The sequence below is a fragment of the Zootoca vivipara genome, chromosome 6 (assembly GCF_963506605.1).
Source record: "Zootoca vivipara chromosome 6, rZooViv1.1, whole genome shotgun sequence".
Lineage (NCBI taxonomy): Eukaryota > Metazoa > Chordata > Lepidosauria > Squamata > Lacertidae > Zootoca > Zootoca vivipara.
The window spans coordinates 7,927,060-7,943,818 of record NC_083281.1 but is presented as its reverse complement, the minus strand read 5'-3'; the positions used below and the strand labels follow the sequence as shown (position 1 = coordinate 7,943,818).

The 16,759-nt window shown below is 47.3% G+C and overlaps 1 protein-coding gene across 1 annotated transcript; it reads left to right on the top strand.

The window, feature by feature from the left end:
- Nucleotides 1–5,023: 5,023 nt before the first annotated feature.
- Nucleotides 5,024–16,390, top strand: LOC118087467 (procathepsin L). The gene is made up of 8 exons (XM_060275371.1): nucleotides 5,024–5,262; nucleotides 7,495–7,632; nucleotides 9,026–9,148; nucleotides 10,617–10,775; nucleotides 12,562–12,786; nucleotides 12,881–13,040; nucleotides 14,420–14,534; nucleotides 16,072–16,390. The coding sequence occupies exons 2-8, from the start codon at nucleotides 7,504–7,506 to the stop codon at nucleotides 16,169–16,171; spliced, it is 1,011 nt and encodes a 336-aa protein (XP_060131354.1). The 5' UTR covers nucleotides 5,024–5,262; nucleotides 7,495–7,503; the 3' UTR covers nucleotides 16,172–16,390.
- Nucleotides 16,391–16,759: the final 369 nt, after the last annotated feature.

Here is a 16,759-nt window from a genome sequence, read left to right as displayed (position 1 = left end):
AGCGTTCGTAAACCGAAAATTCGTAAACCGAGGTGTTCATAAACTGAGGTTCCACTGTATAGGGCTTGATGACAGCTTTGTTTGTGTTGATACTCCTTTATTCGCTTGTGTTCTTTTGATGGTGAGAGAGACTGGGGTTGGCCAAGGGTGTGGTTGTCCATTTGTGATTGGCTATGATGGTCCTTGTTTTCATGTGTGTGGGGGGTGGGTGGGTATTTTTGGGTCAGGTTAGCCATACTGATTTGTATGCTGGCGGTAAATTTTTGTCATTATCTTATTGGGCTGTGTGTGTGATAAAGGGGAACCATAGCGGGGTGAAGGCATCCTCTTCTATTTGTCCCCGTGCCAGTTTCAGCTTGTTGGTTAGTTTTTCTCGTAAGGCTGTTTCCGATCCTACTTGGTACCATTGGTCCATGCTTACTCCTGACAGGTCTCTCCAATGTCTGGTTATGACATTTCTGGTTGCTGAAAGTAGGTGGTTTATGAGGTCTTTGTGGTCTAAATGGGCATTATTATCTTGGAAGATGTTTAGTAGGGCCAATTCTGGGGTAATTTCTATTACTTGTTCGGTTATTTTACATATTTCTCGTATGGCTGTTGCCCAGAATAATTGGATTTTGGGGCATTCCCACCACATGTGGTGCAAAAATCCCTCTGGTGCCCCCCCCCCACGGCTTGCTAGGCGCCGTTGGAATGGCAGCTAGCAAGCCTGCTGTTGCAAGCGGGCGTGGCGGGAACAGTGCCCCAAAAAGAGCCATTTTGGGTGCTGCTTCCACCGCCGCCCCCGCCTGGGCTCGGGAGCGGCCGGAGCTCTTTCTGCAGCATTGGGGCGCCCCTGAGAGGCCAGCGCCCTGGCGCAATGTGCCAGTCAGTCCAGTAGGAAGGACGGCACTGCCAGGGCATACCTGCCAAGTTGCTGTCAGAGAAATAAGGGACCGGGCTGGAAATAGCAGACCGGAAGTGCACTGCAACCATTTTGGAACTGGGCAGAGCAGCATCAAAAGTCGCTTCTGAGCATGCTCTGCCCAGTTCCAAAATGGCCGCCGCGCCAGAATAAACCGGGAAAAAACAAAAAAAATCGTTTTTTCAGCTAGGAACAGCTGGAAAAACGGGGATTTCCCGGGGAAAACGGGAGACTTGGCAGCTATATGCCAGGGGCACAGTCTGCACCAATAAAATCAAGGATCCTTGGCTTCCAGCTGATACCACGGCCCCAAAACGTGGTTTTGAAGCATGGATCCTCATGGATCCTAAGGCTTTTTGCATTGGGCCACCCCAAACTCACCCTCAAATCACACATTATAGCCAGGAGCATAGCCCACACCGTCAAAAAAACGGATCCACAGCTTCATGGCGATACCACGGAGGCCAGCCAGAGAATACTGAGAAGCAAACTGGCTAGTAATCTTGATCTTTATTAAACTGTTGCAACAGGGTCCTCACTCACCACACACAGGAGGGAGGACAGAACACAGAACAATGGTGCGCAAGCGCTTATATAGCCTTTTAAAATTGCCCACCCTGTACCCCAAGGCCACCCCCCAAAACACTGGGGCGACACCCTGGGCCCAGGCATTCACACCCAAAGTGCAGCTGGCAAGTTGTTTTGATCACCGAAAACAGCGAAGCAGAGCTCATAGCGGGAAATGGGAATCAAGAAGGAAGTGAGAAGGGTTTTATTGTTTCAGAGAAAAGGAGAAGTGGGCAATTCGCATTGATTCAAGATGAGCCGTGACTTTATATTTGATGAGAGTAAAGTTGGGGAGGCGGGCGTTTTTCGATTCCTTTGAAAAGAACCTGGACGCCCCCAACCAGTGGCAGAGGAACCCTCTCCGGCACCTGGGGCGGCGCAGCCTGTTCGGACTGCGCATGTGCGGCATCCCACGCGTGCACACTCTGTATGGAATGCCGCACATGCGCACTCCGTACGGACTGCCGCTCACACATGAAAGGCGACTGTACATGAACAGTGTGCGAGACGGGCACCCACATGGACTTTGCGTGCCCTCGTCTGCTCTACAGCTGGGGGGAGGCAGGGGCCATCTTGTCACCCCTCCCAGAGTGGCACCCGGGGCTAACCGCCCCCTCTGCCCCCAAACTCCTTCTTGCGATCGCTGGTGGTCAGACTGAGGACGTTTCTCTTAGGCAGAGAATGAGATTCTTTTGCCACTTGAGTTCTGGTCTTTTCTGCACAGATACTGGAGACGAGGGAGGTTCTTCTGAGAGACTAATAATAATAATAATAATAATAATAATAATAATAATAATAATAATAATATATTATATACCCCGCCCATCGGGCCGGGTCTCCCCAGCCACTGGGCGGCTTCCAACAGAAGAATAAAACACAACAATCTATTAAACATTAAAAGCCTTCCTGAACAGGGCTGCCTTCAGATGTCTTCTAAAAGTCTGGTAGTTGTTGTTCCTCTTTGACATTTGATGGGAGGGTGTTCCACAGGGTAGGCGCCACCACCGAGAAGGCCCTCTGCCTAGTTCCCTGCAACTTGGCTTCTCGCAACGAGGGAACCGCCAGAAGGGCCTCAGCTCTGGACCTCAGTGTCCGGGCAGAACAATGGAGGTGGAGACGCTCCTTCAGGTATAGTGGACCGAGGCCATTTAGGGCTTTAAAGGTCAGCACCAACACTTTGAATTGTGCTCGGAAATGTACTGGGAGCCAATGTAGATCTTTCAAGGTGCGCATCTGGTCTTTCAGGGGCACAATTACCACATTCAGAACCAGGGAATCCTCCACGCCTGCCCGCCTCCTGTCCCCCACGAACAGTACTTCTGTCTTGTCAGGATTCAATCTCAATCTGTTAGTGCAAGCTCAGCTGTGTGGCTGGGGTAGTGGTGCATTTGAACCAGGGTGTCCCTGGTTCTGGTTTGGCACACTAAACCAAGGTTAGCCGACCTGATGTCTTGTAGATCTTATGGTCTCCAGTTCCCATAATCGCTGACCACTGTTCACGCTGGTTGCTTGGGGCTGGAGCCCAAAACTGCTGGGGGGGGGGCACAACCCTGGTTACCTCTCTCCACCCTGGCAATGACCATATCTTGCACTGAGGTTGCTCTTTTTATTAAGAAGGGTTGTAAGCAGCGGAGGCTGATGGTTGGAAGATTCAGGGCAGGTGAATGAAACCCCTTCTTCACAAAGCGAACTATGGAACTCACGGCCACAGGAGGCAGTAGGATTTAGGCAAATTCATGGAGAAGAGGGCTTTAAATGTCTACGAGTCATGCTGACTATATATACAGTGGTACCTCTACTTACAAATTTAATGTGTTCCGAACACACATTTGTCAGTCGAAAAAAATTGTAAGTCAAATCCCATAGGAATGAATGCACTGGGAGAAAAAATTCATAAGTTGAAGCAACCCTATCTAAAAATTCGTAAGTAGAAAAAATCCTATCTAAACCGCATCCAAGATGGCGGACAGAGCTCCATTTGTAAGTAGAAAAATTCGTAAGTAGAGTTATTTGTAAGTAGGGGTACCACTGTATGCAGATATCAATATTGCACAGTTTGCATGAAAGCTGGCTCCTTTTTGTTTGTTTGTTTTATTCAAGGTTTTCTTGATTTACAGAAATATATGCAATGTCTCTCATAACATTTTTACTAATTGGTTTCATTTGTTGAGACATTGGGAAGAAAGAGGGGGATAGAAGTAGATGGGGGGGTCAGGTGATGGTGTTTTAGTTTACTTAATATACATCGTGGGGTGTGTGTGTGTGTGTGTGTGTGTGTGTGACAGTGTCGCTTGTGCTGGTTCTCTGTTGTTCCCTTGTGTTCCTATGGTAACTGGCTCCTTTTTGGAAATAAAACAAGGCCCAAAAGTTTATTCAAAACTTTACTCGTAGAACTTTCCACAAAAACAAAAGCATAAAATGGTACATCCAACAGTTCCATAACACATATGCCAGTCCAAGGCATAGGCTCAGCAACTTACAAAATATGAAATAATTCCTACAGACCTGGAAGCAAAGGTCTCTCTCTCTCTCTCTCTCTCTCTCTCTCTCTCTCTCTCTCTCTCTCTCTCTCTCTCTCTCTCTCTCTCCCAGCATCCATTTTGCCTGGATCTGTTTTCCTGGAGAGCTTCAGTCAAATCCTCGCTCTTGCAGAGTTTGGAAACAAAGACTCCAGTCACCAACCTTCCAAGATGGCGAATTTGCAATACCTCCCATATGATCTAAGGTGAAACACTCATAGGAGGAGGAGGAGGAGGATGTGTCAGAAGCTGCTGAGGGAACAGGGCTTAGTGAGCGGGAAGAGTCGGTGGCAGAGAGAAGTCCAGAATCAGAGGCAGAAGCTGAGGCAAGAAGGGAGGGGGACCAAGAGGCAGAGATTGGTCAGGCTGGTGAAGAAGCCAGGGGGTCTCACCCTCCTGCTGTAAAAAGCTCCCCTTCCCTCTGGTCTCCCAGTACCAGGAGAGGCATGAAAAGGGCAGAGAAGTTAGCTTCAAGCAGGCGCTGTCTCAGATTGCTTGGGAGAAACTGGAGAAACTTAGGCAGGGACCTTCAGTCTCAGCAACTGCCTCATGGAGGCAATAATTGCTGAAGATGAGTTGCTGCGCTCATTAGGTCTGACACTCCTATGCAGATCCTGTTGTTGCTTATAAAAAGCTAACTCTCGCTCGGTGTACTGCTGGCTCGCTCCTGTCACCTGGTAAGGGCTGGGAGAAAAGCTTTCCTGAAACCCCGGAGAGCCATCGCTGCCGATCAGTGTGGACAATGCTGAACTAGATGAACCAAATGCACTCCATCGTCTCTCGAGACAGACAGGTGCCAACGACGACAACAAGAGGAAGGCAGCTCTCTAGCTGATCTGCTAGGACCGGAAAGGGGAAGCAGGTGTACTGGGCCATGAAAACCCTGCCCTGTGACCGCCAGAGAGATTTCACCAGCAGCATCGCCCACGCAGGCTCGGCAAACGTGTTTTCCTTTAAACTGCTAGGGCGACACACACCACAACGCAAAACTTCCCCCTTTCGTTTTTCTTAGAAACGAAAATGTGCAAGCCGGAGAGTTTTATGTTTTGCTGAGCCCAGCGACCCAACCTTTCCGCTGGCGACTTTTCTTCTTGTGACAAAGTCTCGCCGTTTCATCTCTGAGATGTTGTGGTTTCTTTGGGAGGGGGTGGGATGAGAGCTCCATTGGATATGTCCTTTCCAAGGACTTTATAAAGCCTCTTTATAAAAGGGGCTCCTGCATTTTCGTCTTCAAACAAGAAGCTTTCTTTAAATCCTTCAGTGGGGAGAGAGGTAAGATTGGTGTGAGTGGGACCAAAGTATTTTGGAGCGGGGGGCGGGCGGGGGGGGGGATCAGACTGCCATACATACCTTTGGGCTCCAGTCCTTTTGGAATACTTGATTGTGCTGGTTTCGGATTTTCCTCGTCGGTTTTTCCAGTTCTGCAAAGTCCATCATTTTCATCTGCCACTCTTCTTTCGTTGGTACGTCTTCTTGTTTCCATTTTTGGGCTAAAAGAATTCTTGCCGCAGTTGTTGCGTACATAAACAGTCTTTTCTCTTCCCTTGGTATCTCTTCACCCACTATACCCAGTGAAAAGGCTTCTGCTTTTTTGACAAAAAGTATTTTTGAACATTTTCTTTAACTCATTATATACCATTTCCCAGAAAGCCTTTGCCTCTTTACAAGTCCACCACATGTGGTAGAAGGTACCTTCCCTTTTCTTCCATTTCCAACACTCATTGGTTTTTGTCTTGTACATTTTACATAATTTTCATAACATTTTCATAACATTTTATTTAACTGCACTGCATGCCGTAAAATTAATGCCTTCCTTCCACCACCTTTCCCAAGATTTTAGCTGAATATTATATCCAAAATCTTTAACCCATTGTATCATCACCCCCTTGACATCCTCAATCATTGTGTGCCATTCCAATAGTAATTTATACATTTTCGATCATATTATCCTCTTATCATCCAATCATTCTATCTCAAACCTAGATCTTACTGTCTGAAACCCCTTTTTCTTTTTATCTTCCTTAAACACATCATGTATCTGGTGATATTGCAACCAATCCGTCAAAAACTGTTTTATTTCTTCAAATGTTTTTTTATCCTGCTTTGATTGGTTTAACGGTTAATGAACTTGTCTATTTATAAATTTATTGCAAGTTTTAATTATGGATGTTTTTTTTCTTACTATGTATTTTAATTACGGGCAAAGGAATATTTTATCGCTGGTTTCATTCAGGTGGTTTAACCCACAACAGGTGGCGCTGTGGGTTAAACCACAGCGCCTAGGGCTTGCTGATCAGAAGGTTGGTGGTTTGAATCCCTGTGACGGGGTGAGCTCCCATTGCTCAGTCCCAACTCCTACCAACCTAGCAGTTCAAAAGCACCTCAAAGTGCAAGGAGACAAATAGGTACCGCTGCCATCTCTTGTAGAGCTGCTGCCTGCCAGTGCAGGCAATGCTGAGCTCAATGGACTAATGGCAGGGACAGACTCCGGTAATAGGATGCCCTGAAGAGAGTATAAAATGTGGTATTTTCCTCCAAAAATATTTATTATTTTCACAATGAATTTTCACATTTGCTTTTTTAATGGATCTTCTCAGTAGGTACCTGTATAAATATAGGTTTCTTCTCCTTCTCCTTCTCCTTCTCCTTCTCCTTCTCCTTCTCCTTCTCCTTCTCCTTCTCCTTCTCCTTCTCCTTCTCCTTCTCCTTCTCCTCCTCCTCCTCCTCCTCCTCCTCCTCCTCCTCCTCCTTCTTCTTCTTCTTCTTCTCACTACTACTACTACTTTGCTTTTTTAAATAATGTTTATTAATTTTGTGTTTTTCAACCTTAATATATCAATGGCTCCCTTCCTCTCTTTCCATGGTACATTTTGCACAACAGAAACCCCTGCGCATTTTATATAAACTAAACCTACTTACCAAACCTTTATTAGGCATTATGGTAAACTAAACCATTCAGTATTCCATTATTACATCCATCCAAACTTATTCACACTGTTGAATTTGTCTTAATGATGCCCATGTTTTCAAATAAACACAATTTCCCCCCATATATTCAACAAACGTTTTCCAATCTTCTCTAAATGTATGTTCTTCTTGCTCTCTTATTCTATATGTTAGGTCTGCAAGCTGCACATATTCCATCAGTTTCAGTTGCCATTCTTCTTTAGTTGGGACCTCACTTGTTTTCCATTTGGGGGCTAACAAAACATGGGCTGCAGTAGTGGCATGCTGTAAATAAACTTTTTTGACATCTGGGAATTTCTGTCTGAGTTATTCCCAACAAAAAGCACTCTGGATTTTTTTTTGGGGGGGGGAATACTTTTAAACTTTTTTTCAGTTCGTTATGAATTGTTTCCCACCACATATGGCTATATTATTATTATTATTATCATCATCATCATCATCATCATCATCATATTTTGCACCCCCTAAATCTGGCACTGCCAATCTTCTAACTTGGCACAAGGCAACTGCTTATGACTCTAGGCATTGCTTTCCTAGGTAAAAAACATGCTTCCGATCTCGGCAATGGCACTGACCGGGCTGGTGTTGCTGAGGACTGTCAGCGCAGCGCTGGATCCGACCCTGGACAAAGCCTGGGGAGACTGGAAGAGAGCCCATTCTAAAGAATACAGCGAGGTGAGTTTTCTCTGGCATGACTAAGACCGGCAGTGTCCTCGTGCTGCTGAAATTCCGCCACCTTGGGAATTCATGTGCTACCAAGCATGTGCAGAGTGCCATTCCAGAGAATAATATTAGTAACAACAACAACAACAACATATTATTATTTATACCCCGCCTATCTGGCTGGGTTTCCCCAGCCACTCTAGGCAGCTTCGAGCAGAATATTAAAATACAATCATTCAACAAATATTAAAAGCTTCCCTAAACAGAGCTGCCTTCAGATGCCTTCTAAATGTCAGATAGTTGTTTATCTCTTTGACATCTGATGGGAGAGCATTCCACAGGGTGGGCACCACCACTGAGAAGGCCCTCTGCCCGGTCCCCTGTAACCTTGCAGGGAGGGAACCGCCAGAAGGCCCTTGGAGCTGGACCTCAGTGTCCCGGCAGAACAATGGGGGTGGAGATGCTCCTTCAGGTATACTGGGCTGAGGCCATTTAGGGCTTTAAAGGTCAGCACCAACACTTTGAATTGTGCCCGGAAACGTACTGGGAGCCAATGTAGGTCTTTCAGGAATGGTGTTGTGTGGTCTCGATGGCCGCTTCCAGTCACCAGTCTAGCTGCCACATTCTGGATTAGTTATAGTTTCCGGGTCACCTTCAAAGGTAGCCCCACGTAGAGCACATGGCAGTAGTCCAAGCAGGAGATAACCAGAGCATGGACCACTCTGGCGAGACAGTCCATGGGCAGGGAAGGTCTCAGCCTGAGTACCAGATGGAGCTGGTAGACAGCTGCCCTGGACACAGAATTGACCTGCGCCTCCATGGACAGCTGTGAGTCCAAAACGACTCCCAGGCTGTGCACCTAGTCCTTCAGAGGCACAGTTACCCCATTCAGGACCCGGGAGTGCCCTGCCCCCTGTCACCCAGAAAGAGTACTTCTGTCTTATCAGGATTCAACCTCAATCTGCTGAGCCGCCTGTCAAAATAAAATAAAATATTGGTATGAGCTTTTGTGTGCATGCACACTTCTTCAGATACACTTGAAGCAGAAGAGCCAGACCCTTATTTATATTCAGAGGGTGTGGGGGTGGGAATGGGTGATGGGCTGATAGGAGTGGTGAACCTGTTGATGGCTGTTAACGACTGCTGATGACATCATCAACAGTCGTTAACAGCCATCAACAGGTTTACCACTCCTATTAGCCCATCACCTATTCCCACCCACCCCCACCACCCTCTGTATATACGTAAGGGTCTGGCTCTTCTGTTTCAAGTGTATCTGAAGAAGTGTGCATGCACACGAAAGCTCATACCAAAATAAAAACCTAGTTGGTCTTTAACGTGCTACTGAAGGATTTTTTTTATGATCCAGTGAGTGAGTCCAAACTCTTTATTGGGTTCCTTGCAGGAGGAAGAACCTTTCCGGAGGGCTGTGTGGGAGAAGAATCTACAGATTATTGAAGAGCACAACTTAGAGGCATCCCAGGGGATGTACAGCTATAATCTGGGCATGAACCACCTTGGTGACTTGGTAAGTGGTCCATACATTGGGCAGACTTTTCTGCATTAATTCCAGATGGGTTGTGTTATTGCTGTAGTCAAGCTCCTCCTTGGGGAAGGACGATAGCATCCACCTTCCATGCATAGAATCATAGAGTTGTAGAGGTGGAAGGGACCCCCTGGGTCATCTATTCCAACCTCTCGCAATGCAGGAATCTCAATAAGTGCCTGCATGACAGATGGCCACCCAACCTTTGCTTAAAATCCACCAAGGAAGGAGAGTCCACCACCTCCGAACTGTCAAAAAGCTCTACCTATCTTCTTGATGTCCTTTTTGATGTTTAGCCAGAATTTCCTTTCTTGTAATTTGAAATCTTTGCCTTGAGTCCTACCCTCCAGAGCAAGAGAAAACAAGCTTGCTCCATCTTCCATGTGACAGCCCTTAAGATATTTGAAGATGGCTCCTCTCATATCTCCTCTCAGTCCTCTTTTCCAGGCTAAACATACCCAGCTCCTTCAAGTGTATAGGAGTATAGCATCTAGATCAAGGGAAGTAATAGTACCACTGTATTCTGCTCTGGTCAGACCTCACCTGGAGTACTGTGTCCAATTCTGGGCACCACAGTTCAAGAAGGATACAGACAAGCTGGAACGTGTCCAGAAGAGGGCAACCAAAATGCTCAAAGGCCTGGAAATAATGCCTTATGAGGAACGGCTTAGGGAGCTGGGTATGTTTAGCTTGGAGAAGAGAAGGTTAAGGGGTGATATGATAGCCATGTTCAAATATATAAAAGGATGTCATATAGAGGAGGGAGAAAGATTGTTTTCTGCTGCTCCAGAGAAGCGGACACGGAGCAATGGATTCAAACTACAAGAAAGAAGATTCTACCTAAACATTAGGAAGAACTTCCTGACAGTAAGAGCTGTTCGGCAGTGGAATTTGCTACCAAGGAGTGTGGTGGAGTCTCCTTCTTTGGAGGTCTTTAAGCAGAGGCTTGACAGCCATCTGTCAAGAATGCTTTGATGGTGTTTCCTTCTTGGCAGGGGGTTGGACTGGATGGCCCTTGTGGTCTCTTCCAACTCTATATTCTATTATTCTAAGTGCTCCTCATAAGGCATAGTTTCCAGAACCTTGATCATCTTGGTTTCCCTCCTCTGCACACCTTCCAGCTTGTCAACATCCTTCTTAAATTGTGGTGCCCAGAACTGGACACAGTATTCCAGGTGTGGTCTGACCAAGGCAGAATAGAGTGGGACTCTTACTTCCCTTGATCTGGACACTAGACTTCTGTTGATGCAGCCAAGAATAGCATTAGCTTCTTTTGCTGCTGCATCACACTGTGGGCTCATGTTAAGCTTGTGGTCCAGTAAGATGCTTATATCCTTTTCTTTGGGAGGAAGAAAACAACTCCTAGCTACCCACCGCACAGGCCACAAGCCAACAGCATCTCTAAGGGGAGGAAAGAAGCTTTGATGTGGACTCTGCTCTTCTTTCCCAGACACGAGAAGAGTTTAACCAAAAGCCGAACGGCTTCCATTCGGACATAGCTGAAGAACATGGTGAAGACGAGGCCTTTTTCGAAGATACTGACGCCCTCGAGACGCCCAAACATGTAGACTGGCGCACCAAAGGTTATGTCACCCCCATAAAAGACCAGGTGAGTGGGCATCAAGTTGGAAGTGTTCGCCATAGCTGTCAACTTTTGGATTTGTAAATAAGGGATCAGCAGCAGCCTCACCTGTCCTGGGGACAGTCTACGGTATATCTAACAATCCAGGATAGTAGCGGGAAACAGCGCTGGAATAAGGGAATTTCCAGCAAAAAAGGGGAAGGTTGACAGCTGTGGCTTGCATACCTGCCAAGTTGCTGTCAGAGAAATAAGGGACCCGGCGGAAATAGCAGATCAGAAGTAGCGGTGCCGCCATTTTGGAACTGGGCGGAGCATGCTCAGAAGTGACTTTTGATGCTGCTTTGCCCAGTTCCAAAATGGCCACCGCGCCAGAAGTCGCACTGCAGCCATTTTGGAACTGGGGAAAGCAGCATCAAAAGTCGCTTCTGAGCATGCTCCGCCCAGTTCCAAAATGGCCGCCGCACCAGAATAAACCGGGGAAAAACAAAAAAACCCCGTTTTTTCATCTGGGAACAGCTGGAAAAACGGGGATTTCCCGGGGAAAACGGGAGACTTGGCAGCTATGGGCTTGGAGTAAGGGAGTTTCCCGCAAAAAAGGGAGGGTTGACAGTTATGGTGTTCGACTTGGACCTGGAAGGCTGGGGTTCAAATGCTCACTTACCACGTGTCGGTCCCTTGCTATCTCCTAGCCTGCCTTACCCTCACAGGGCTTTTGTGTGGAGAGAGAGGAGGCAGGGACCCCCCTGCAGTGGTGGTCGTGCCTGCCCCCCAATACTAGATCTTCACAATTATCAGCTGGCCTTCCCAGCTGGTGGTCTCAGTCTTACAGGGCTTCATTTGTGGCCAGCATTGAGTGTCCACAATGTTTAGTTTCCACTGTTAAGAACAAGCACTTTAAATGGATTTATAACTTCCAAGGTGATTGTGTTTTCTGCTGAACAGACTGGTGTTGGAGAGAGAGAGAGAGAGAGAGAGAGAGAGAGAGAGAGAGAGAGAACATTAAAAAGGTTAATAGACAAAAAACAGTGTGCTTTTGGGAATCAAAGCATCTTCTATAAGTCTATCGACCAAAACTTTTAATATACCAATTCTAGTATACTGTTAAGTGTCCTACAAAAGACCTTCCCTATAAGCTCATTCGAATGTTTAACTAACTTCCCTTAAAACTTGCGTGGCAGCACTGAGAGGACACACTGACAATGTATATTTAAAGTCTGAATTGAGATCAATCTTAATATGTCATAGCCAGCAGATTAGTGGAAAAAATGCTATTCATCCACCGATCAGGAGTTGTAAACAGTTCTGCAAAGCCAATATCAATAGGGACAGCTAATTGTGGATCTGGGAAATTTACCAATGTCCTTTAATAATCTGAAATAGTAATTTGCACTATAACTGGGCAGCCCTGGGAGTCCAGAAAATTACAGCTGTTATGTATTCAGTGGTCTGTGTTTGCCTGAGCTTGAGTCTGGACTAAGGATTCTGAGCTCCTGATTCGATACTTGATGTCCAATCACAAAACATTTCAGGATTTGGGCCTCTGCCATTGGCCCTTGAACTCTTTGAGTTGTGATTCGCAGCTTGGAAGTGTAGACAGCCAATCACGTTGGGAGTGGCTCAACCTTCCAGGAATCTATTTAAGCGGTTGCTTTGCCCCTGTTTCCCAGTTATGTAGTTCAATAAAGGTTCTTGCTGTTATCGCTGTGTCTTGCCTTGTGGGAACTCACCTACACTTCAACAGCGTCCTTAGGAGAGATAGCCCCTAACTCAGGTCCCAACCGCTGGATCAAACACCTTCCTATTTTCAATGCAGGGCGATTGTGGGTCTTGCTGGGCGTTCAGCGCCACGGGTGCCCTCGAAGGCTTGCATTTCAAGAAGACCCACAAGCTGGTCTCGCTTAGCGAACAGAACCTCGTTGACTGCTCCTGGAAGCAGGGAAACAAAGGGTGCAACGGCGGGTTCATGAACTGGGCCTTCAAGTACGTCTGGCTTAACAAGGGGATCAACTCGGAGAGGACCTATCCCTATGAGGCTGAGGTAATGTGGGAGCAGGGACCTCCTGTTCTGCAACCGCGAGGCGCGAGCTGACGCTCAGCCAAAGCTCACGTCCCCAATGGCTCTGTCTTGGCAGGATGGGCCCTGTCGGTTCAATGCCTCCGACCGAGCGGCCACGTGCACTTCTAGGGTCAAGATCCCAAAGAAGAACGAGACAGCCCTGGCACGAGCTGTGGCGAAGGTGGGCCCAGTTTCCGTCGCAGTGGACGCAAGTAGCTTTATGTTCTACAAGTCGGGTAAGTTAACGTTTTTCGATAGGAAGACAGGCCGTGCTCCCGTCCGTATGTCCTGGCGGGATCAGGTCAGCAATAACTCACAAGGTGCCAGTGAAGTTAACTCTTTATTCAAAGAAACAAAACAGCTTCAGGACTACTGAGCACAACAACTCTTCCCAGCAGGTGAGGAACTTGCGAGGACTTAAGGCTCCCTAAGTCTCCTCTCCAAGTAATCTGAGATTTCTTCGCGCTGTCTCTCTTTGCTCCCCTCTCTTTGCTCCTACCTCTTCTGGTCCTGGGAGACCAGCGTGGAGTTTAGGTGGTTGCAGCAGGAGGGTGAGACTCCCTGGCTTCTTTGGCAGCCTGAACTCTGCCTCTTGGCCCCCTCCTCCTCTCCAGCCTCCATTTTGGCCACTGATTCTTCCTGCAGCCAATCGGAAGCTGTGCTTTGGTTTCTGAATGTTTTGGAAGTTGAATGGACTGTACATCAGAGGCAGATCCGGGGCAGCGTGTCCCGTGGCCCCTGCAGCCTAGGGTGTCGCAACTGTGACATAGTGAATTGAGCGGAACAGAAGGCAAGGTGCCAAATTTTGGCCTTGCGCGGGGTGCTGCAGAAACTTGTGTTGTAGTAAATTGAACGCCATACACTTGTAGGTCCACAGATGGACAGAGAGGGGAACGGTGCCTTGACCTGACAGGAGCCATTTCTCCTTGCCAGAGATTGCTCAACAGGAAGAATAATCCCCACTTGACCCCAGACTGTCTCCGGAAAACACCCCCACCTCCCTTTTGCACAAGTCTCACCTAAGCACCCTTACAATCTCTCCAAATAGATGCAAATGCCTTAAGTAAATAGGGTCTCACAACACTGGTATTTCCACCCTTCACCCTCCTGGCTAAATCTCCACGTCAAAGCATTCCTTCCCAAAAAGATCTTGGGGACCTAAAATCCTTTTTCTGATCCAATAAAACTATGGTCTTATAGAAAAGTTATGTTATTGAATGTATAAAAAGAAAGCTATAGCTGTGTATTCTTTTATATATCCTATACTGGAAATGTCAAGACTTTAAGTGTTTCACTCCTTATAGACTTGTATCTGTCTGTATTGCTAAAATGTAACTTGCCTCCTGCCCCATTTACCACAGCGCCATCTAGCATTATTATTATTAGATTGTTTTCTGGGTCACCCGACCCCTAAATTCCTACAACACTTGAAAGTCCACTTCTGATTATATCATACACCCTGCAGAATTTTGTTTTCTCCTCTTTCTTGAGGAGGGAGAGAGGGGCTTTTCCCAGGGACTTGTGCACAAGCCAGGGCATGAACTCACGTCACGTCATTTTCTGTTTTGCACCCCTGTCGTCCCCCCCCCCTTACCGGCAACTCTTCCTCCATCAGGAATCTTTCACCACAAGGACTGTGAACAGGTGTTGAATCACGGCATGTTGGCAGTTGGCTATGGCACCGTCAAAGGAGATAAGAAGATTAAGGATTACTGGATCCTGAAGAACAGGTGAGAAAGGATGGCTAAGAGGATGGAGCAGCGAAGACCACATAGGTCACACTTAGGTCTTTGGGGCCAAAGAGGCAAGGCAGAACGAGGGGCATAGAAAGACGCCCGATATCGAGCCAGACCTTTGGTCCATCTAGCTCAGTACTGCATACACGGAGTGGCAGCATCTCTCCCGGGGGGGGGGGGTCTTTCGTAGCTCTGTGCTGTGGATTGAACCTGGCACATTTACCACCTCTACCACCTTTTCCCTAAAAATAAAAGCTTTCATCCTCTATGGTTCTAAGTCAAGGGCAGAAATAGATGGCCACTGGTCCATCCAAGCCGAGTATTGTCCACACTGACAGGCAGCCGGGCTTCAGGCAGGGGACATTCCCAGTCCTACCTTGGAGGTGCCAGTGCGCTTAGAATCTGGGACTTCCTGCATGCAAATCAAGTGCTCTGTCCCTTCATCTCTGGGCAAGGAGCGTCTCCACCCGCATCATTCTGCCCAGACACTGAGATCCAGCGCCGAGGGCCTTCTGGTGGTTCCCTCGTTGCGAGAAGCCAAGTTGCAGGGAACCAGGCGGAGGGCCTTCTCGGTAGTGGCACCCACCCTGTGGAACGCCCTCCCACCAGAGGTCAAAGAGAACAACAATTACCAGACCTTTAGAAGGCATCTCAAGGCAGCCCTGTTTAGGGAAGCTTTTAATGTTTGATGGATTTCTGTATTTTAATATTTTGTTGGAAGCCGCCCAGAGCGGCTGGGGGAGCCCAGCCAGATGGGCGGGGTATAAATAATAAATTATTATTATTATATTATTATTCTTGCGTCTCTGAACGCAGGCTGCATATAGCTGCCTTGTGATGCCGGCGGGGGGGGGGCTGTGTGCAACCCAGCCATTGTGACAGCTGGCATTTTTGCAGAAGGGAACCCCCAAAGGTCATCTAGTCCAACCCCCTGCAATTCAGGAAAGCACAACTAAGGAATCTCAGGCAGATGGCCCACCTAACCTCAGTTTGGGAACCTGCAGCGAAGGAGAGTCCCCGGTCCACAAACACATACATAGTTTTTGTTCTTTTCTGCCGGTTTCAAATAAAAATCCGAAAGACCGCCCTGCATTTTGAAAGGAAGGATGAATGGAAACTGCATATATAATTAAGAGCCCAAAGGCCTAACAAGAAAGACATCCTTTGGCCTGGTACCTAAAGTTAAATAATGATGGTGGAGAGAACCCTTGGAACTGTAGTTTTTTTCAAAGGGTGCTGGGAACTGTCACTCTGTGAGGGGGTCTCCTAAACAACTCTCAGCACACTTAAAAAACCCCACAGCTCTCAGGATTCTTTGGGGGTAAGCCTTGATGGTTTGAAGTGGTGCTTTAAATGTGTGGTGAACTTCTTGGGAGTTGCAGCGCCACCTGTTTGGGTAGCCCTGCCTCCTTTATTTGCATATCCCTGCCCCTTCATCTGCATAGCGGCACCCAGGCTCCAGTTAGACTTATCACCCCGCTGGAACAATTTGTCGCAGAGGCTCTCACCTGTTCTTCTTACCCTCCCACAGCTGGTCCGAAACTTGGGGCGAAAAGGGCTACATGCGACTCGCCAAAGGCTGTCACAATCAATGCGGTGTAGCGAGTGATGCCAGCTACCCCACCCTGTGACCTGCTGCGCTGGGCCACGATCCCTTTGTCCAGATTCTTCCCCTGGTGGGGCTGCTTTGATGTTTTCCAACAGGGCAGGATTGAAGCCCTGGACGTTTTGCTTGCAAATTTGCTTGCAAATTATACAGGAAGGCGTAGCATAAAAAAATAAAAATAAATTCTGCACATCGTATTAAGACAGTCTCGAGTGAATGTCTGCACTTATGTGTTCTGAAGAAGCTTGCATTTGGCTAGAAGCAGTGTTAAACTTCTATTTAAAGAAGAAATCCAGAAGAACCTTTTACAGCTGTCTCATTGGTTTTAGCATCCTTGTTGTGCAGCCTTTAAACTCCCCATCTTCACAAACTAGGTCAAAGTAGGATGAGGGAGACTTGGGTTCAAATCCCCCATGGGCCATCAAGCTCACTGAGTGACCGTGGGCTAATCACTCTCTCTTAACCCACCTCACAGGGTTGTTGCGGGGAGGGCTGATGTATGTGCTCCCATCTCCTTGGAGGGAAAGATCGGATATATATAATAATAATCATAATACTATATTTATTTAGTATTGACTCGAGTCTGGCCCTGTGAAGAGACATGAGAGGTGCA